This window comes from Gastrolobium bilobum, unplaced genomic scaffold (genome assembly GCF_033153095.1).
Source record: "Gastrolobium bilobum isolate Gb01-03AN ecotype WA unplaced genomic scaffold, APGP_CSIRO_Gbil_v1 utg12132, whole genome shotgun sequence".
Lineage (NCBI taxonomy): Eukaryota > Viridiplantae > Streptophyta > Magnoliopsida > Fabales > Fabaceae > Gastrolobium > Gastrolobium bilobum.
In genome coordinates this window covers 190,741-212,515 of record NW_026899550.1, presented here as the reverse complement: position 1 = coordinate 212,515, position 21,775 = coordinate 190,741, and the positions used below count along the sequence as shown (strand labels likewise).

The 21,775-nt window shown below is 35.6% G+C and overlaps 2 protein-coding genes across 2 annotated transcripts; one reads left to right on the top strand and one right to left on the bottom strand.

The window, feature by feature from the left end:
• The first annotated feature begins 3,622 nt into the window (after positions 1–3,622).
• Positions 3,623–13,910, top strand: LOC133291412 (filament-like plant protein 5). Its single transcript, XM_061489676.1, has 6 exons — positions 3,623–3,724; positions 9,232–9,371; positions 9,471–9,669; positions 9,844–12,073; positions 12,272–12,332; positions 13,219–13,910. The coding sequence occupies exons 2-6, from the start codon at positions 9,246–9,248 to the stop codon at positions 13,672–13,674; spliced, it is 3,072 nt and encodes a 1,023-aa protein (XP_061345660.1). The 5' UTR covers positions 3,623–3,724; positions 9,232–9,245; the 3' UTR covers positions 13,675–13,910.
• Positions 13,911–17,666: 3,756 nt separating this feature from the next.
• On the bottom strand, positions 17,667–17,981 carry LOC133291410 (protein SMALL AUXIN UP-REGULATED RNA 12-like). Its single transcript, XM_061489674.1, has one exon. The coding sequence runs from the start codon at positions 17,979–17,981 to the stop codon at positions 17,667–17,669; it is 315 nt and encodes a 104-aa protein (XP_061345658.1).
• Between the last annotated feature and the right edge of the window lie 3,794 nt (positions 17,982–21,775).

Sequence of the window (21,775 nt, the reverse complement as noted above, 5' to 3'; positions counted from 1 at the left end):
GTTGCCTTTTTATAGTGATGAAACCATATCTTTTAATTTTCCATAATATTTTCAATGGATTCTTCACTAGAATTTCTAATCATATCTTTAATCAAATCTTTCAAATCTTTCCTTTTATATCTAACGGAAAACTTTCTTAAAAATATTCAAGGGAAGATTTAATAAGATCTTCAATGAATTATATGATTCAGAAATCTAAAGCAAATCCACTTGAGCTCTCCAATTTATCTATTTATTGAGCAGAAAATTACTGCAAAATATAAGAATTTTTATGAGAATACTACGGAGAATAAAATAATAATTTAATTATAATTCTCATAATTTTTAATTACTTTTAAATTAATTTCATGCTCATATTAACCCTTAATACATAATAAATTGGAGACTCATCAAATAATTCCAAGATTTAGACATTGATGTCCTCAGCAATAAACTAGAATAAACACTATGAAGTAGGAACTTGACCTTATGAGAAGATACAGATAAAATTCAAGCATAACACCGCATCAAACAAATAATTTAGAGCAGAAGCTCATTAGAGTACTATGCTAAGCATGAATGATTTTCAGTGTTGAGAATTCCAAACAAGACTTTTCAGTTTTAAAAAGAAAATTAGAATCTAACTTGAATACGCCTCACTAAGATAAACAATACACTCATCACTCAAGTGTTTGGGGTATAATCTCTCAATCTATCAGTGTAATAATACTGCCATAGGCTTGATCTTATTCTCAAGTTCCTAAAGATGAGGAACATACATAACATGCAGAAATTGATCAAAAGGTCTTTTCAGGGTTGTAACGTGGTATGGTGTGAGGGTAGGAATATGTGAAAACTAGCTAATTTTATTGTGTGAGATTTAAACACATTTAATTCAATTCAAGGCTCAGTCAACTCTCAAACAATGATTTCACTATTTTCTTTTTTTGGAGTTACCCAACCCTAATTATCTCTTTGAGACGAGTTGGCTCACTCCGGTATCCCCACGAGCTTCGACTCTTTGAGCCGGCTATGAGACTAATCCGGAGTGCGGGGGAACAGTGATGGCTAAAGGTTCAGCCCCCTCCCCAAGAGATTTCACTATTTTCTTTATTTCAATTCATGATTTTTATTCTTTTTTCACCACCTTTCTCTTTCTTCTTGCTAGTAATTTAAAGCATAAATTTTCTTTCACAATTTCTTTCTTTTCCTTTGCACATCCTTTTTTCAGACATATTATTTTTTCTTTGAAGTACTATTTTCCTTTTTATCACTTAACTTTTAATGGAGAACTTCACCTTGAATTTTCATTGATAAGTATTTCAATCTCATACAAGGGTGAGTCAAAAGGAATATCAGCTAAGTAATTTTTGGGAAATTAAACAAAAATTAGGCTAAGGCTCAAAGGGGCTAGCAATGGAAAAAAAATTCTTTTCAGGTGGGTTATTTGGCCAAGTGGTTAACAAAAATAAAAGTGTATTTATCCTTTCAATTCATGCATGCATCACAGAGAAACAGATCAAGTTCTAGAGTACCACAGTGAGGCCTTTAAAAAAAAATTAATTGTTTAGGCTCAAACCTCACAGACTATGGTTTCAAGCTAGAATCTAATTCCTAATTTTCACATCAAAATATTATCTAAAAATTCTCAAAAAGAAAATCACTCAAACAAGCAATCATAAACTCAAGCAACTCAATGCAATATCATGGCAGTCATTAGTTGTGAATATTCACAAGATATCACATATACTTCCTAAAGTTTAATCAACTTATTGACTGAGTAACTCATGTAAATCTATTTAAGCGTGCTTTTCATAGAATTATTACTACTAAAAAAAATAAACTACAAATCAAGACAAGAGATTAAGATATCTCCCCTAAATCAGAAAAATGGGTAAAATAAAAATAATAATTATATTACTCTTTATTTGAAAAAAAAGATGTACCCATCTCCAGTTTCGACATTCATCACCTTTTTATTTGGGAAAAATTTAAAAACCCCCAAATGGTTTCCTTTTGAATTACTTAGCTCTCTATGTTTTTTTTTAATCATTTTGCCTCCTGTGATATTTTCATCTAAGTCCTTACTCATCACCGTTAAAAATTTGATAAATGAGTCTATTCTACCTTTTATGTCATCTTTCTTCTCAAGCTTTGAAAGGTGTTTTAACAATACTATCAAATTTTCTTTCATTATCCAATTCAAATAAAAAATTGTGAAGTGACATATAACTAGTGATAGGAACATAAAAATTACAGTTATAAAAAATCATTTCAATACAAAATTTTAAGGAGTAAAAAAAATACTTCAACTCAAAATCTTAAGGTATTGGGTGAGAGCCTTTCTAATGGTTTATATTATTCTCTAACATCTCCATCATGCAAGAACTCTTTGGACTTGAAGCGTAGATATTATAGAGGCTCAATTTTTTCTTTCTTTTTGGTTTATCTTATACTTATTTAATTTTACAAGTGAGGAAAGTGAGGATCGAACTCATAACCTTGTGGTCACTGAAGCTCTAATACCATATAAAGAACCAATTCAACGCAACTGTGTTGGGTTGAATTGGTTCTTTACAACAGTTACAATGAGATTTTAGGCAAAATAATTTTTATTAAAAATGAAATAATTAAATAATATTAATGGCCTTCCTTCATCCTCTCTTCTAATTTGTTCTTCTACTTTTCCAAATTTTAAATAATTAAATATATACGTACCATTATTTATTTATTTATTTAATTAAAGAAAAATTGATTCTGATGTTGCGTTATTTTTTTTTTTTTTTGTAAATAAAGAGGGACTAAGCCCCAGAAACAGAAGATGTTGCGTTATTTCAATGATTCCATGACTTGACAAATTCCAAATTCATTCTTATTAAAGTAACTTGGAGCTAAACACATTCAAGTTCCTAATTTGTTGATATGATTCCAATAGATTATGCATAAAATATGGATTATACTTACTATTTTGGTTTTTTGCTTGATGTGTTTGGATTTGTTGCTTGATGTTAAAATTCTGGTTAGTCAATATCCAAAAAAAAAAAAATTCTGGTTAGTTGAATAATACTACTTCTATTTACTCATATATGGGAGAAAATGTATCAATGGATTCTTAGACATTTAGTTTTTTTGGTTTAATATTTTTTTAATAAAATTATTTGGTTAAAATATCATTAGAATTGTTTTCTTATGTTCCTATCACCAATCATGTGTCACTTCACAATTTTTTTTGAAATTGGATAATGAAAGGAAATTTGATTGTATTATTATAAACCCTTTTAAAGCTTGAGAAATAAGATGATATAAAAGGGTAGAATAGACAAATTTATCAAATTTTTAACAATGTTATATAAGGACTTGAATGAAAAAAATTACAGATATATAAGTGATTAAAAAAGAAACAAAAAAATTAATTGATTCAAAGGAAAATCATATGTTTTTTTTTTGAACTTCTTCCTTTTTATTTTTTAGTAGTTTTTAAATTTATATTATTTTATTCAAGTGGAGCCGCAGGAGCGTTTAAGCAGTGACCGTGCACGCGTACGTTTGGCCATTAGTCCCTTACCTTAAACTCCGCTCCTCTCTCTCTCTTCTCTTCACTGTTAACAGAGTCAAACACTTAACTCACTCTTTGAAGACTCAAGGAGCCAACACAGCCATTCAAATCTAACCCCCATTTCCATTCTGCTTTCCTTGTTTCCATCACAGAAACTGAAAAAACCTCATTCTTTTTTCTTCTTTTTGGGTAAGTTATACTTCTCTCTCTCTCTCTTGGAGATACAGGAAAAAAAAAATTATACTTCTCTTGTATATTTCTTGTACCATGTTTTGTTAATATCAGTGTGTCAGCTTATACTTATATGTTGCAAAATAATACTTACAATATATATATATAGGGTAAGGATCATTTTACTAAGTTACACTCTCAATCTTGTCCGTTAATCCCACTTATATCTAAGGGCTCTAATTTTTTAGTAACGTGATCCATTGGATACAAGTGGATCAATGGTCAAGATTGAGTGTAAGACTTCTAACTCTTACATCGGTGTAAGAATATCCTGCCCCATATATATATATATATATATATATATATATAAAATATTGCAAACAAGTGATTTTTCTGCGGAATGGGGTAGTTAGTGCATTCTGCTTAGTTACTGCTGATTGATTCTGGGGTTCTTTTAGTGGCTTTTGAAGTTCATGAGGTTGTTGATATGTTCTAAGCTAAATTTAAATGTAGGGAAAATGAAGGCAGAACGAAAGAGAGAAGCAATGTTAGACTCTGTATTTTTATTTTCTTCAAAATTTCCATGTTCAGTTTAGGCTGTTTAGCAGAATATATAAGTAACTTATTCAGCAATGGCAATCTTGATACGACATTAAGAATATGCAAAACAGAATAGTTTAGCTTTGAGAGAAACCATGGTTTAAAATTTAAAAAAGGGCTTATTTGGATTCATATTGATGATGGGAAGGCCTTTTTTTTTTTATAATAAAATTCTTTTATGGGAATGCAAACGCATTATAGCATTATCATCAACATCAACAAAACACATTTATCCCAAACTAGTTGGGGTCTGAGGTAGATGAACAAAAAAGAAGAAGTTATAAAGCATTATAATTATGAAAAATTGATTGGATACTAAAAGGTTTATGTTAGAATATTAGATATGATATGATTAGATTTGATTAGATATGATTGGATTCTGTCTTATGCGTAAATAGTCTGACTGTATTCTGACTGTATTAGGATTAGGTTTGGGCCTTACACTTAAGCCCATTAGGGTCTCTATATATTGTAACTCCTTGACACAGATCAATACACAACATATTATTCTTCTATTATTTTATATTCAAGTTGGTATCAGAGCTCTTTCGTTCTGGGAACCCTCGCTTCCGCTTAGAAACCTTGTTTTTTGCTTTAAAACCTAAGCCCACTGCTTAGGAGTCCTCTTTCTTGCCGTGCGTCCTTCCGGCAAGCCTTCTAGGGCTGTAAACAGCCTCTGAGTGATTTTTCCAAACGTGTCAGCACCTCCGACGGCCACCGGAACCACCGCCCGCCGTCAGAATCACTGTTCAGGCAACCGGAGACTTTTTCCGGCGACTTTTCCGACCAAACTTCACGCGATCAGGACCCTCTCTTCCCGGCGACCAGGTCTGTGGTGGTCCGGTCAGCAACGCATTTCCCACGCGCCGTCACGCGCCACTTGTCTTCTCTGCGCGTGGGCTTCACGCGCCACCTTCTGCCGGCGCGTGAGCACTATTCCGGCGGCTTTTTCCGGCCGGTCTTGGACAGAGAAGCTCGCCTTCTCCTCCCCTTTCTGGATCTGTGATTGTTTCTCTGTGGGTCTGACCTTAGACGCGTGGTTCTTCTTGATTGGATATCGTTTGCCTTCGTTTACGGCTTTTATATTTTATCTTTAAATGGCAGCAGCATCTCCTGATCTCTCGGAGGTTAACTCTCCTTCTATTGTTGCAAATATAGCTCAGTCAGACAATGCATCATTTGGTTCAGGTTCAGACTATGCTGCACTCCAAACCCCTCTCAGGAAGGCTTCTCCTCAGTCTCAGCCTTATACTGGTAATCCTGTTGCTTGTGTTTCTCATTCTACATCACTTGGCACTTGGATATTTGACTCCGGTGCTACCGATCATCTCTGTGGTAATAAGGAACTCTTTACATCTCTTACTTATTCTGATCATTTACCGTCTTTTACCCTTGCGGATGGAACCAAAACCCCAGTTCGTGGGATTGGACAAGCTCGTCCGACCTCTACCTTGGCCCTGACATCTGTCTATTACATTCCTGGCATCCCTTATAACTTAATTTCTATTAGTAAGTTGATGCACTCCCTCACTTGCACCATTACTTTCTCTAACCATTCTGTTTCTGTGCAGGATCCGGGTACGGGGAAAATGATTGGAGTGGGTCGTGAGTCACGAGGGCTTTATTATCTGGATGTGCCTCGTCCTTCAGTAGCATGCTCTCTCACAGAATCTCCACAACTTATCCACAGTCGCCTTGGTCATCCAAGTCTTTCAAAGTTGCAGAAAATGGTTCCCCTTTTGTCCGGTCTTCAGTCTTTAGATTGTGTGTCATGTCAACAAGGGAAGCATACACGCTCCTCTTTTGCCAGTCGAGTCAATAAACGAGCTGATGCCCCTTTCTCTCTTGTTCATTCAGATATTTGGGGTCCAAGTCGTACCTTGTCTGTCTTAGGTTTTCGGTATTTCGTTACCTTTATTGATGATTTTTCCCGTTGCACTTGGACCTATTTAATGAAAAATCGTTCCGAGCTATTTTCCATTTATAAAAAGTTTTCTACTGAGATCCAGACTCAATTTGGTGTTTCTATTCGTATTCTACATAGTGATAATGCTAAGGAATATGTTTCTATTGATTTTTCTAATTTCTTGGCCACACAAGGTACTTTACATCAAACTACTTGTCCTCACACTCCACAACAAAATGGGGTGGCTGAACGTAAAAACAGACATCTCATTGAAACTGCCCGTACCCTTCTTATTCATATGCAGGTTCCCCTTCACTTCTGGGCAGATGTTGTACTCATCTCTTGTTTTCTCATCAATCGCATGCCTTCATCTGTGCTCCACAATGACATTCCTCATAATCTATTGCTTCCAGATGTTCCTCTTTATCCTCTAACTCCACATGTCTTTGGTTGTACTTGTTTTGTTCATGATCTCACTCCTGGTAAGGATAAGTTAACATCCAAAGCCTTTCAGTGTATCTTTCTTGGTTATTCTCGTCTTCAAAAGGGTTATCGTTGTTATTCTCCCGACCTTAAGCGTTACTTAGTTTCCGCTGATGTCACTTTTCTTGATCAACAACCCTTTAATTCTATCCCATCTCAGATGTCACAGGTTGATCATGTCCTTCCTGTCCTTTTTCTTGACTTGTCTTTGCCAGCTGCAGGTGCTTCTATTCCAGATGAGCAACCTATTGCTTCTATACCTGAGGACCGTCCACTTCTCACCTATCAGCGTCGCAAAACTGTGCCTCCTGTCGACTCGACTCTTGCTGACTCATCGCCCACTGCTGTTGCTTCTTCCCCTCCGGATCCTTCATCGGAGACTCTTCCCATTGCTCAAAGAAAAGGTACACGTACTACTCGTAACCCTTATCCTCTTTATACCTTTTTGAGTTATGACCGTCTTTCTTCACCTCATTTCACCTTTGTTTCTAGTCTTTCTTCTATTTCTATTCCTAAGACCACAGGTGAAGCACTTTCCCATCCAGGGTGGCGTCAAGCAATGCTTGATGAGATGACTGCACTTCATTCCAATGGCACTTGGGACCTTGTTTATGCTCCTCCAGAGAAGTCTATAGTTGGTTGTCGCTGGGTTTTTACTGTGAAAGTTGGACCTGATGGCCATATTGATCGTCTCAAGGCACGTTTAGTTGCCAAGGGTTTTACTCAAATCTTTGGCCTTGATTATAGCGATACATTTTCTCCGGTCGCTAAGATGGCGTCAGTCCGCCTCTTTCTTGCCCTTGCTGCTGTTCGTCACTGGCCACTCCTTCAACTTGACATCAAAAATGCCTTTCTTCATGGTGATTTACAAGAAGAAGTTTACATGGAGCAACCACCTGGTTTTGTTGCTCAGGGGGAGTCTGGAAAGGTGTGTCGTCTTCGGAAATCCTTATATGGTCTCAAGCAGTCTCCTCGAGCATGGTTCAGTCGTTTCAGTTCTGCTGTTCAGGCGTTTGGCTTAATCCACAGTAAAGTTGACCATTCTGTGTTTTATAGGATTACATCTCCTGATAAGTGTATCTATTTGTTAGTCTATGTTGACGACATCATTCTCACCGGAAGTGATCAAGACGGAATTCGTCAGTTAAAACAGCATTTGTTTAGTACATTTCAAACAAAGGACCTTGGGAAGCTGCGTTACTTCTTGGGAATTGAGGTGGCGCAATCAAGACAGGGCATTTCTATCTGTCAAAGGAAATATGCCTTGGATATCCTAGAAGAAACTGGTATGTTGGGGAGTAAACCAGTTGATACACCTATGGATCCTAATGTCAAGTTATTACCCGGACAGGGGGAGCCGTTATCTGATCCTGGACGTTATCGGAGGCTAATTGGGAAGCTCAATTATCTTACTGTGACTAGGCCAGATATTTCTTTCGCTGTCAGTACGGCCAGTCAGTTCCTTGATTCCCCTTGTGATTCACATTGGGATGCTGCTGTGAGGATCCTCCGATACATCAAAGGAGCACCAGGAAAAGGTTTGTTGTATTCGGATCAGGGAAATACAGAAATTTGTGGTTACTCAGATGCCGATTGGGCAGGATCACCCTCGGACAGACGCTCTACTTCTGGTTATTGTGTCTTCTTCGGAGGAAACTTAATCTCATGGAAAAGCAAGAAACAACCTGTTGTTTCCCGTTCTAGTGCAGAAGCTGAGTATCGTGCAATGGCAAATACTACCTGTGAGTTGATCTGGTTAAAGCAGTTGATTCAGGAGCTTCATCTTTGTGAACAGAAACAACCCATGACACTCATCTGTGATAATCAAGCTGCACTACATATATCCTCTAATCCTGTTTTTCATGAGAGGACCAAACATATAGAGATTGATTGTCACTTCATTCGGGAAAAGATTCAATCAGGAGAAATCAAGACAGCTTTTGTCAACTCATCTAATCAACTAGCAGATGTTTTCACTAAAGCTCTTAGAGGTCCTCGGGTTGAATACATTTGTAACAAGCTTGGTGCTCATAATATATACGCACCAGCTTGAGGGGGAGTGTTAGAATATTAGATATGATATGATTAGATTTGATTAGATATGATTGGATTCTGTCTTATCCGTAAATAGTCTGACTGTATTCTGACTGTATTAGGATTAGGTTTGGATTAGGTTTGGGCCTTACACTTAAGCCCATTAGGGTCTCTATATATTGTAACTCCTTGACACAGATCAATACACAACATATTATTCTTCTATTATTTTATATTCAAGTGTTTATAATTTGTAACTTTGACACAAATTTTTTATGTAAAGTGTATTTCTAGCTGGTTTCTTTGTTTTGGTTTGATTTTATAATAATAACAATTTTGGAAGCTAGAAGTGATTTTTGGTCATTCATACATATCAATACTACCCCAATTAGTTTGGGATAAAGATGTTGTTGATGCATTATGCATATCAATATTATAAATTCTTTTCACCCAATGATTAAATAATGTGCATTAGTCCTCAATTTGAGCATGCTGTGAGCAGGGTACAATTCTGAGATGGACCGCAGGGGTTGGCTCTGGAAGAAAAAATCATCTGATAAAATCATACAAGCTGAGAAACCAGTGGCTACATCTGAATCTGTTGGTTCTACCTTGTCTTCTGTGGCACATCTAGTGGATCAGGTTTGTTTTTAGAAGGTTCAGGATGGAATTTTTTTTTTGTATGTAGTCACTGGCTAAGTTGCTCACTAGCCCTATTCTTTTTTGATATTTTTTCAGCAGGACAACTGCAAAAATAAGAACTATGTTCAAATATCAATGGAGTCATACACACGTATGTCTGGATTGGAAGATCAAGTTCTAAACTTTAAGGATCAAGTAAAAGCTTTGGAAGCAAAGCTATCTGCAGCTTACTCAGAGCTAAATACCAAGGATAATCTAGTTAAACAACATGCAAAAGTTGCTGAGGAAGCAGTCTCAGGTGATACTTACATATACACAAATTTAAATAATTCCACTAACTGATTTAAAAAAAAAAAAAACTAAAAAACTCAGCTATAACAATTAAAATAAGCAATCATTTGTTTTCTATGTTCCACTTGTTAAGGGAGAAAAAAAAAGAGAAAGACTTAATTCAACCTTCTATGCATTTTAGGTTGGGAGAAAGCTGATGCAGAAGTTGTTTCCTTAAGACGTCAACTTGAATCTAACACTCTCTCAAAGCTTACTGTTGATGAGAGAGCATCTCACTTAGATGGAGCTCTAAAAGAATGCATGAGGCAGATAAGAACTGTAAAGGAGATAAGTGAGCAGAAACTGCAGGAGGTGATTCTTATGAAATCCCAGAAGTGGGAGAAAATCAAGTTAGAGCTTGAAGCAAAAATAGATAAATTGGATGAAGAACTTCTTGAGAAAGCTGGTGAAAATGCTGCCCTTCTGAGATCACTTCAAGAGAGTTCGAATAAAATAGTGAAATTAAAAGAAGAAAAGTCTGAAGCTGAGGCTGAAGTAGAGCTTTTAAAGAAGAATGTTCAGTCATATGAAAAAGAAGTAACTTCATTGAAGTATGAGCTGCATATAATTTCTAAGGAGCTGGATATCCGAAATGAAGAGAAGAATATAATTATGAGATCAGCAGAAGTGGCAAACAAACAACACGCAGAGGATGTTAAGAACATTGCCAAGCTAGAGGGTGAGTGCCAACGACTTCGTGGTTTGTTGCGAAAGAAGTTACCTGGACCTGCTGCATTGGCACAAATGAAGCTAGAAGTTGAGACTTCACACCAACATCTAAGAAAAACTTATTTAAAAACTGATAGTCTGCAAGAATCTGACTTTCTTTCCAAACAATTGGAGGTGTTGGAAGACGAAACGAAGACATTGAAAGAAGCTTTGGCCTCAAGTAATACTGAACTTCAGGCTTCTAGAAACTTGTATGCTAAAACGGTTGGCAGACTTAAGAGCTTAGAAGCAGAGTTACAGGTTTTTCATCAAGAAAGAAGCGCCCAGAAATCAATTTTTCCAATCAATTATGGAACCTCCTCAAGTAGAATTTCTAGCAGTCCACCAAGCATCACTTCTATATCTGATAATTGGCATGAGGATCCAGAAAGTCCGGTTGAGTCTTGTGCAGCCTCAATTCCTGACCATGCTGATATCAAGGGAGTTAGAACCATAGGTAAATTTGAGAATCACAAGATTGAAACTATCTCAGAACTGATGGATGACTTTCTGGAAGTGGAGAAAATGGCATGTTTGTCAGAAAATGGCAATGTGCTACCTTGTAAGCAAAAGGCTAGCTGTTTGTCATCAAATCAAAATTGTTTTGACGCCACAAACCCAACAATGGAGCCAAATGCTGACAATGACTATCTTCCCATTTTGAATAGGCTTCAATCTATAATTTCAATGATCACTAATTCTGAAACAAAAGACTCAAAGCTTTTTGAGGATCTTCAAGGTACCATATGTGAATTAAAAGGTTACCTCCCAAGAACTTCAGACTGCCCTCTCTATTTGAAATCCAATCCTAATAATGATGATTCTTCCTATCAGCAGTCTTTCAAGACTAACATGCCAGTGACTGAAGATAGTAAAGTTTACACTGAATTTGGGGTTACTGAACATCACGATTTGGCAGCTGCGGTCTCTTCAATTCACCGTTGCATACTAACACTGGGAAGAGAAGCTTCTCGACTTCAGGGAAATTGTTACAATGGACACAAGTTGGATGCACACTCGGAAGAGTTCTCTTCCTCTCTTAATCAATTGATTACAAACAAAGCAAGTTTAGAGTTTGTTCTTAAACTTTCTCATGCTTTAACCAAAACAATTGAATCACATTTGAATTATTTGGGCTGTAAAGGAAAGAGAGTGGATGTTAACAGTTCTGATGGTTTAGACACATTCATTCCAAACGAAATGCATTTTAATAAAGATGGCTGTTTTCCTCAAATCTGTTCAATTTCTGAGGTTCCCGAAGAAGAAGTGAATCCAGGTTCTGAATTGAATTTTATATCCTGTAAGTACTCATCACAAGATTTCAAACAGATGGAGTCAGAGAAAGATGATAAGGCAGCTGAACATGATCAATACATGCAAGATCTTGTGGAAAAAAAGCTTTTGTTGCAGGAAAAGGTGCAGCTTATAGCAGAACTGAAAGCACAATTGGCTTCATGTCATAAATCACACAGCTTGGCTGAGATTCAGCTGAAATGTATGACAGAGTCTTACAAGTCACTTCAAACACATGTAGAGGCGTTAGAAGCTGAAAATAAGTTTTTAAAGGAAAAGATAGATGAGCTAAAGACTGATCTTTCCAAGGAAAAACAAGATCATCATGATGCCTTGGCGAGGTACAAAGAAATTGAAGAGAAAATGAAAAGGTTAGTTCTGAGCCCCCAAAACTTGATCTGGATAAAAACTACAGGCAAGCTAATAAGAACCAAATGATTTCCTTCTGTAAGTCTAGGCCAATTGGCAGCACTAACATAGCTTCTATACTGCGTAACTATTTTTGAGTTTTGTTTCTTGAGCTTGATGTGTGATACTTTCTAAATTTACGGTGTGTTTGCCACTTGAAGGGACAAGTGCTTGGTGTGTGCATCAAATTCGGCAGCAGATAATGGCATCAATACTGGGAAGGTATTTACGAAATTTACATATCATCGTAGCTGCAGCCAGTCTTGCATTATTTCCTATCTATCATCACGCATGTTCTGCAAACTTAAGGAGAGAACAAACTACATATGAAAGAATGGAATGAGTTGACATATAGTGTTATTTGCTCAAAATTGAGGTTGTGGTTACTTTTCAAGGAATCACGAATGCATTTCTTTCTCCAACCGTGCTTCCAAAATAGCTCCATATGGACAGCTAATAGATAAGCCTTGGAGTCCCTTGAATAAATATGTTGGTGTAGGTCTTAGAAAAAAAAGTTGGAACAAATCTTCATCTAGGAAGAGACTATTTCAATGTTTTGTTGCTCCTTAATATCGTGGTAAAAATTTGAATGCATTTGATGTTTCAATCTTTCCAGCGAGAGATGCCCCAAGCACATTCTGTAAGTGGTATTTCGAACAACTTCATATGCCCTCCACCGAGCCAAAAAAATGCATGGTTTTCTTGCTTTATGTAGGGAACTCCTTTTGCATTTCTATTGAATTGATATCTGAAGTGATGTGTACATTTGGCTTCAAAAGGAAATCAATCATAGTATTGCTAAAATACTGCTGCAAGTGGTAATCAAACAGAACAGTGTCGATCTCGGTAAATGTTCCTATGAACATTTCTCTTTGTAATGTTCATAGGCATCCTTCATGGCTTCATCACCTTTTTTCTTCTTAATGTTTTCTCATGGTTCATTAACTACATTCTGAGGCAGCTTTTTTATATTTCATTGTATGGAATTAGAATTTAGATCCACTGGGAATTAGAAACAGTTCATCAATGTTTTATTAGACTTTTTCTTTTTTTAATCCTTGGATTCATCATTCAATATGAGTTTTCTCCAATGCCTTCATGTCATCAGGATAAAGAACTAGCAGCTGCAGAGAAAAAGCTGGCAGAATGTCAGGAGACTCTGCATGTACTTGGTAGGCAATTGCAAGCTATGTGCCCTAAGATAGGCGTAAATATGTCTCATCATAGTAAAAGGCTACAAATGAATGAAATGTTAGTTAAACCCACTTATGGCTGGTCAAATTCTTTTGGTTCCTGTAACTCAAATGAAATTGATCAGGCTGAGGCATGTAGTGTATCTTCTGACATTCAAGGAGTGAATGATGAATTTTCATCACAGAACTGTGGTTCCACATCATGTCTTTCAGACACTGAAGGCAACTTTTCATTGAATTCTTCAATAGGCTCAAGCCAGCCTGGTTATATGCTTACTGAAACAAATTCCTGTTCTTCTGCTTCTGCTACAGGGAAGCATGTACATGTTTTGAGCCACTTCTTTTCATCAAAAGAGAAGACTAGTCACTAGCATTGTTTGTTACTTCTCAACTATCAGTGGAAGCTCCACGATTATGTTGTATATAGACTATATAGTAAAACTTCTTGGAGACTGATGTTTCTGTCTGTAATTCTCCTCAATATTTTGAATTAGATAAACCTTTATTCTTATTGAAGCACTTAGATTCCATGAATCTGTGAGACTTCACCAATCTGGCTGTAAAATGTAACGATGTTCTCCCTTTTTTTTTCCTTCATGCCTACTTCACCTATTTCTCTTCAAAGAGTTACATCACACCGTTAGAACAGAAAGGTGTAAAAATATGATTCTTAATAAATTGAGTATTATCACTGTCTTAGAAATTAGAATTAGTCATTGGTGAATGCAACTTGACAGACAATAATGCTATGTTTTACTTTGTTTTTATTTTATTTATTATTATTTTTGACTGATATTTTCAACATATACTAAAATGTTGACATCAAGTCCTATGGGAATTTAAATTATGTTGGTGGAGGGTAAAAAATTGTTTAGTATTATTTTGCTAGGTACAAAAGAAACTAGCCAGAATGGAAAATAAGTACATTGACTATGTACAAAAACTCAAAACCAAACATGATTTTAATATCATTTATATTCTTTTATCAATTACATTATAGCTTGACTTAAAAAGGAGAAGCGTGTATATGTTTCTAATTAGCAGTGTTTATTACAAGTCAAACAACTTTAGAAATTGTTGATGGCTTTGTCCAAAAATACCATGGACCAAATCCGTGTGTTGATAAGCTTGGATATAAATGAAAGAAGTCAACTAATTTAAAAAGAAGAAAAGCATACATCATTTTTTCGCTCAATCACGAATGAAAAATTGAAAAAACATTTCACGTGCAAGCTCAATTAAAATTTAAAACCATCGTCTCAATTATGACGGACAATATTTCAGGGTGCACCCGAAATCCGCGTTCGGGTGGAAGCAAAAGCAACCAACGAAGATGACGACATTAAGTTATGACTTTGTCACCATTAAACCGTGCAAATAGATGCCAAAGTTGAACATTTAGTTTGAATTTTGGGAGACATACTTGATATTATCGATTTTATAATTACTTAAAGAGTGGTTGAGTTTTTGTTTGTGTTTGGTATTAGTTTAGGCCTTGTTGGCGTGGAAGTGATGAGATTGTAGCATTGAAAATACTGAGAATGGGTACGTGGGAAGCGAAGGTTTTATTTTGTGTTCATGAACCTAACATGTCTACCCTACAACTTCTTTAGCAACCGAACCTAACTTGTGTGCTTCTTCAAACAATCAATAGTGGGTTTTAGATTTGGAAAACAACATCCAAAAACAAGTCTTGTATGATGCCTCGTGTCTTTGAAGTTCATGTGATTACGAGTCAACATTTGAAATCTATTATTTTGTTAGACTTCTGGCTTGGGTGCTTCAGGTTTATCGATTACTAGACTAGTCTTATTCAAGTTGGGTAGGATCACACAGATGATAAAGCTCTTAGTATCAAGTTTTAATATAGTGCTCGAACCAACCGGACTAATTCGAAGGATGAACCGATTGAAGAGACTCAAAAAAGTTTTAATACAGTTGCATTCACATAGACTCGAACTTGAGACTATTGCTGTAGCCTGTAATAATTGATCCTCGTGCTTGGTGATGGTTTGAGTTTTGAAATTGATAAACATGGCAAAAACTTAATCCGTGCTTACCTGTAATAATTCTTTATCGAATCATGCAGTACTGAGAGAAAGGTCGACGACACAAAGAATTAATGTACATCAGTACTTTCACATGTGAACTTCAGTAGTTAACTTGTCAATATTTCCTTACTGGAAAAGTGTTGTTATTATTTGAATTTGTTGTCTGTTTCTTTCTTTCGGTCAATAATTATTACTAAAAATATCATTTGGCTAAGACAATTATTCAGTAATTAATCAATTCCTAATTCCTTGTCCTCTATATACGCAGACATCTAAATGACATTATAGTGGGTAATTAGCAACCTAAAAATTTCTAAGCTACTCAAGAAAATGTATTTGACCACGGTTCGACTCGGGCTGGAGTTGTGACTCTATGTTATTAACCCACTTGTCCATAGCAGCCTAACGTACGGTATCAAAGAAAAGAAGCTGAACTTTTGCTTTATTTGTGTGTGGCTAAGGTAAACAGATTTTGTTATCTGTTAATCAAGGAAGGGACAAAGAGATTAAGGGTTTAATTGTCCAGGGGACCCCATTTAATGGACAATGAGACCCCATTTGCATGTGCACCAAATGGACAAAGTTGCTAAGAGATTAAGGATGCTTTTGTGAAAGGTCTATAATTTAATTGTGGTCAATTATGGAGTTTGTAAGTAGTGCTGAGTATTTCAGCACTTCTAAATGTAAGGGAAGGTGCTTTGTCCTATATGTCGGGTGGAAGAATAAATTAAACATTTTTTAGTATGTCCACCTTAGGATCAAGTGTGCGTGTGAATAAAACTTTTTTTTTTAAATATTATATGATGCCATAAAAAAAAAATTAAACACTTTTTAATTCAAAAAATTATAAATAAATTACAAACAAATGGCGCAAGACTCTATACTTCCTTAATCAAGGGCTGAGATGAGAAGTTTAATTAAACACATTCAGTTTCGGTTAAATGGATTTTAGATCACATGTTAGCTGAGAATGAGATAGCAAGAAGCCAATGCATGAAAAGAAGTAGTGGTTAATGAAGTCTTTTACCATGCAAGGCTAAACATGATTGTGGCTATTTCTCTCACTATTTGTGCTATTTGCAGTGATAATTCTTTTGGTCAATAAAATACCTTCATTTGAGAGAGAGAGAGAGAGAGAGAGACTAGCTTACCCCGGATCTTATCCGAAAGGGATGTGACATAATGATCAGTTAAGTATACACATATGTAGTTTTATATAGCATTTCGTAATGCTAATAAACTTTTGCAGTTTTAGAATGGTACAACAGCCTGTCTACATCCCTACTTTCAACTATTGATACATCACTTTCATCTTTACAAAGTACTTGCAAGATAATGGGTCAAGTATAAAACATGGATATATCAGAACACAGGTAACTGGTGCCACCTAAATCTTGTTTGGGATTTGAGAAAATAGAGCTTGTAAAAATAAGAGTAAATATTCTTTTCTATCCTTATCAAATTTTATGATGTCCGTTTTAGTCCCTAGCAAATAAAAAGGCTCATAGTGATTTCTAAAAAATTCAAAATGGACCCATTTAGTTGAAATCATAGTTCCTCACAAATTAAAAAAAGACCCATATCAGTCCCTAAAAGGACTAAAATGAGTCCATTTTGAATTTCTTAGAGACCACGATAAGCCTTTTTATTTGCTAGGGACTAAAGTGGGTATCGTGAAATTTGCTGAGAACCAAAAAGACTCTGAAACTAACTATAAAATTTACCCTACACCCCATTTCTCTCTGCAAAAGCTCCTTGCATAAGAGGATAAAAAGTTTCCAATTTCGAGTAATTAGAACCTTAGCGTTCTTTTTTTGCTTCTTCACCTTTTACTCGTAACACCGGGTCATCAAGGAAAACCCCCATAATTAGTTCTGTGTTGGATATATTTATCTTAGAGCTCCAACTTAAGAGTTCTCAAAAGAAAAAATCTTCCTTTTTTTTTTGGTGGCTGAAACAATTTCTTTGGACTTAACAACTACTTTTTCAACCTTCATTTGTCAAGCAAGCAAATGCAAGCTAAAGCAAAGAGGGTTTAAAAAACTAGAACGAGGTAATACCCTCACCAAGAACATTGCTTCATTTAAACAATTACTCATTAAAGATACAAATGATATTGCCAAGGAAATTTGCTTGGACATCAATCTATATACTATATACAATTACACTACCGAACGTTTAATGTTAATAATAATGACCAAGTCAGAACCACCACTTGACAAAGGAATTTTCAGTTGTAAACAACCGCTTGACAAGGAATTTATGTTGGTAATCCTCCACTACTCAAATGCATAAAAGTCCTTCCTTCCTTCTTATCTCATCATTGAGGTTAGGGACTCAAAAACAACTTCATCACAGGGGATGGTAAGTCCCATATCATGATTGAAGCCAAACTCCTCCTCAGCTCTTTGGAGCAGACTTTGAAACTGAGGGTGAGCCAGCCATGAAATTGGGATAATGTATCTGGTCCTGTTCTCTCCAACATACACTGCAAAATGGCCTTTTGGTACATCATAAGGAAGACCCTCTTCATTGTAGCTCTGCTTCTTTCCAAAACTTGAGCATCTTTTGAGAATTTGCTTGAGAACAACAGCTTGTGGTAGTTTATTGGATCTTTTTATGGCCATTATTTTGCTCTTGAACCTTCAATTTTTGATCTTTTTAGCGGGAAGTGTTTGGGGAACTAAAGCTGAGAGAAGTGTGGATTTTGGGGGAGAGTGGAGAGGTATTTATCATGGTTTAGAATAATACAAAATAGGACCAGAGTCATGTGGGTGTGGGGACTAAGAGCAAACCACAAGTGTTTTAGGCTAAACTTGTTTACCGGGGAACGCAAGTTCCAACACCATTAGACAACGTGGGCCAATTGTTCTCTAAACCCAAAATTTTCTTGCACTTTGTTTGTAATCACTCATCCTATATGTTGGAAAATTCCACATGCACACATTCTGTTTTCCATCATTTCTTGCTCCTGGTGGCTGGTGCATTTCAGCACTAGCCTTATAATTATCCAAAACCTTTATTTTATTTTCTCAACAAAAGGACTTCCACTAATAAATTCATACAAGGGTTAATGGCATAATAACTATTACTATAGGTGATCTTGATTTAAAAGAAATATGGGTTTTCTGATTTTATTTTAATAGAAAAATGCACCAATGCATCTATATGTTTTAACTTTAAGCCCCGTTTAAACACAACTAGTAGTAACATAACTTCATATTCATGCTAATTGGATTCATAAGGGTTTCATTCATGTGCTTAACTGAGGAAGAGCTACAGTGAAATCCCAGTTCTGCAAACATGGTGTTAATTGTTAAAAGATTTTAATATGAATGGGAGCCTTGGAGATTAGCGTTGTTGCTGTACGAGTTACGACCCAGATATCATAACAAAGGTTCGAATTACGTAATCAATCTCTTGCAAATGTAAATATAAATACTCCTTATAGCTAACAAACTATAATTTGGAACAGTGACCAAAATGTCACTGATCATCAACTTTTTTACTAAAATGCCACACGAACAGTGTTATTTCCCAATCTGTCACGGGGGCAAGTTCTCTACCCGGTGTAGCGAACTCAGTTTGCTGACGTGTCACGTTTCTAGTGGACACCAACTTGATTTTAACCAAGTTCGCCTACATGATAGGCGACCTTCATTTTTTTTTTTTTATTATTTTTTTAAAATTTGATACTTATTATCCATTAAAAATGTGACACGTCAGCAAACCGAGTTTGCTACACAAGGTAGCGAACTTGCCCCCATGGCATATTGAAAAATAACACTGTTCGCATGGCATTTAGGTAAAAAAATTGGTGAACAGTGACATTTTGGTCAATGTTCCCTGTAATTTAAGGTTGAATCAAGATATTTGTATTGATATTTTTTTAATTTTGGTATAATCTAGTTCAATTGTTATTAGACACTCACCAAATCTGTACTTCCACAATTAATGAAAGTTATTAAGTAACTAATTAGTTAATTAGGTTTATGCACATAAGGTGAAAATCGTTTTCAGATAGAGTTGGAGCTTAAAACCTGTATATAGTACATGACCAAGAAACCAAATAACGGAACATTCAATTATATTGTCTTTTTGGTGTCATGTCCGAACGGTATTTTTACTATTTTGTAGTAATCATGTACAATAAGAATACCAACTTGCGCTAGCCCTGGACCATGAAAGTTGAGAATGATGCCCAAGCCATTTTCTCTCATCTAGCATATGAGACTAAAACACGTTTTAAAATCCAGTTTCGCTTAGAAGAATGAAACAATGAGAGAACCTAATTTCAAGCTAATTTAACTATTCCAACTACAATTGTTCTAGTTAGGATGCTTATGAATTGAGTTGGGTTGAGTTTGTGACATTTCTAGATTTGATTGGTTCCTGACCCCAAATAAACTCTTATTTCAAGAGTAAAACTAGATAATACTTGAGACTATGTTCATTCTTCTTGTACTTCCAATGACATCACTATCAAACAACTAGAGAGACTGTTGATATTGTACTAAAAAAGAGAGAGACTGTTGATAAAACTTAAATTTTTAAAATTCCCTTCAAATTGGGCTCCATGGAATATGTTGTACCGGACGTTATAATGTCAATTATTGGATATTACCATATTTCTTCTTCTTATGCAAACAACGGGCAAAAGCAACCTTTCTAGACAGGCCTGTAACAAAAGGGAGAGAAGAGAAAGGGGAGCTGGGCTAAAACTCTTCAGCCCAATGAAGAAGGTATGAAGACCATTTCACAAATGCATGTTTCATATTGGCAACCAGCCAGTCACAAAAAAAAAAAATTGGTATATGCAAGAAAATATTCTAATTTAGAGGATATTTGATCATTGTCAAAAATAGGCATAGCATAATACGCAATAAACAGAAGGCTTCCGTGTCTATAGATGAAGTGTGGCCGTATCAAATGATAAACATGTGAAGCCATGTTACTCTTGTCTCCCAAATTCTTATATAAGACAAAACAGGGCAGGCTCTAAGGTCGCTCAAACAGTGAAGGTTTACAGTTAAACCAATCAACACATAGCAACTCTCTCATTACCTGCCAAACGATTCTGCCAGCATCAGTTCCTGTAATAATCGTTGTCATGTAATAAGCTTTGCTCTAGGCTATTAAAAGAAAAATGGGAGGTAGGTACAAGTGTTGTTTTCCATACAGAAAGTACTTGAAGTACACAGTTCAAAATTTTAACCATGAGGGAATATAGGTAATTATTTAAGCTGATGAATAATGATATTAGTTCAGAAAAATTAAGAAAGAAATTTTTGTGACAAAGTCTTCTCACAATAACACTATCAGGCTTTATATATGTGCCGCTATCTAATACATTGAAGTTCATCTAAAGTCACTTATAGACTATTGTTTTTACTGCATTACTAGTACTATCTCACGTGGAAAAAGAAAAGAAAAAATCTTTCGTTCATAACAACTCCAACACAAACCTTATGCCCAATTTACAGAATCAGATTTTGTGCTTATAGCAGCTATGAAACAGAAGCTGGCACATCTTTATCAAAATATCATCATAAGCTATAAGCAAATATTAATTAAGAACAAATACATTTGAAATGCCATTAATAGTTTGCATTTCTTCGTGATAGCTTCGAGAAATAATAGAAGTAAGGACAGAAGAACAGCATTGGTAGGAAAAAGAGTAGTTGTACATCAAATCTATTAAGTCACTGACAAGTTAGGATTTATTGTAATAATTAATATATAACTTAATTCTTTAAATTATACTATCTCTCAATCATGTATTGTCAAGTGATTAAAGAAATTTAATCAACAATCATTATAAAAAAGATTCTAACTCTCTAATAATTAAAAGATGGTGTAAAAAAGTTTTAATTAAAAATAAAAACTACAGTACCAATTACAGTAATATCAAACCCAGACATACCCCACGAATAACATAAAACATCGCCTCGGAAAGCCAAGCGATGACATTGTTGGGTTTGTGTTATTTTACTAAAGTTCAAATGGGTTAAGAGTATGAGAAGAGTCCAAGAAATCTAGAGTCCAATGAGTTTAGGGCTAGGATTTTTTGGAACCCTTATAAATACTGCCACTTAAATCATCAACCTCCTAGATCAATGAACAGAAGAGATAAACTCAGATATAAAAATGTGCTCACACACTTTCCCTTATCCCTCGAGAGATAGCTTGAAAGGTTTACCATAGAGCAGAGAGATATGTTGAATTAGAGAAATCTGTTCATGTTATGATACAGAAGAGAACTGTAGGTGAGTTTGTGCTGTAACGCAGAAGAGAACAGTATGTAAAGGAAAATCATACACAAGGTGATTCTACGAAGATCTGCGCGTCAAGAGGCAATTGTGAAACGAGGATGATTCGGTAAGCATACCAATGTACTATGTCTTAAATAGCTTCCGTATAA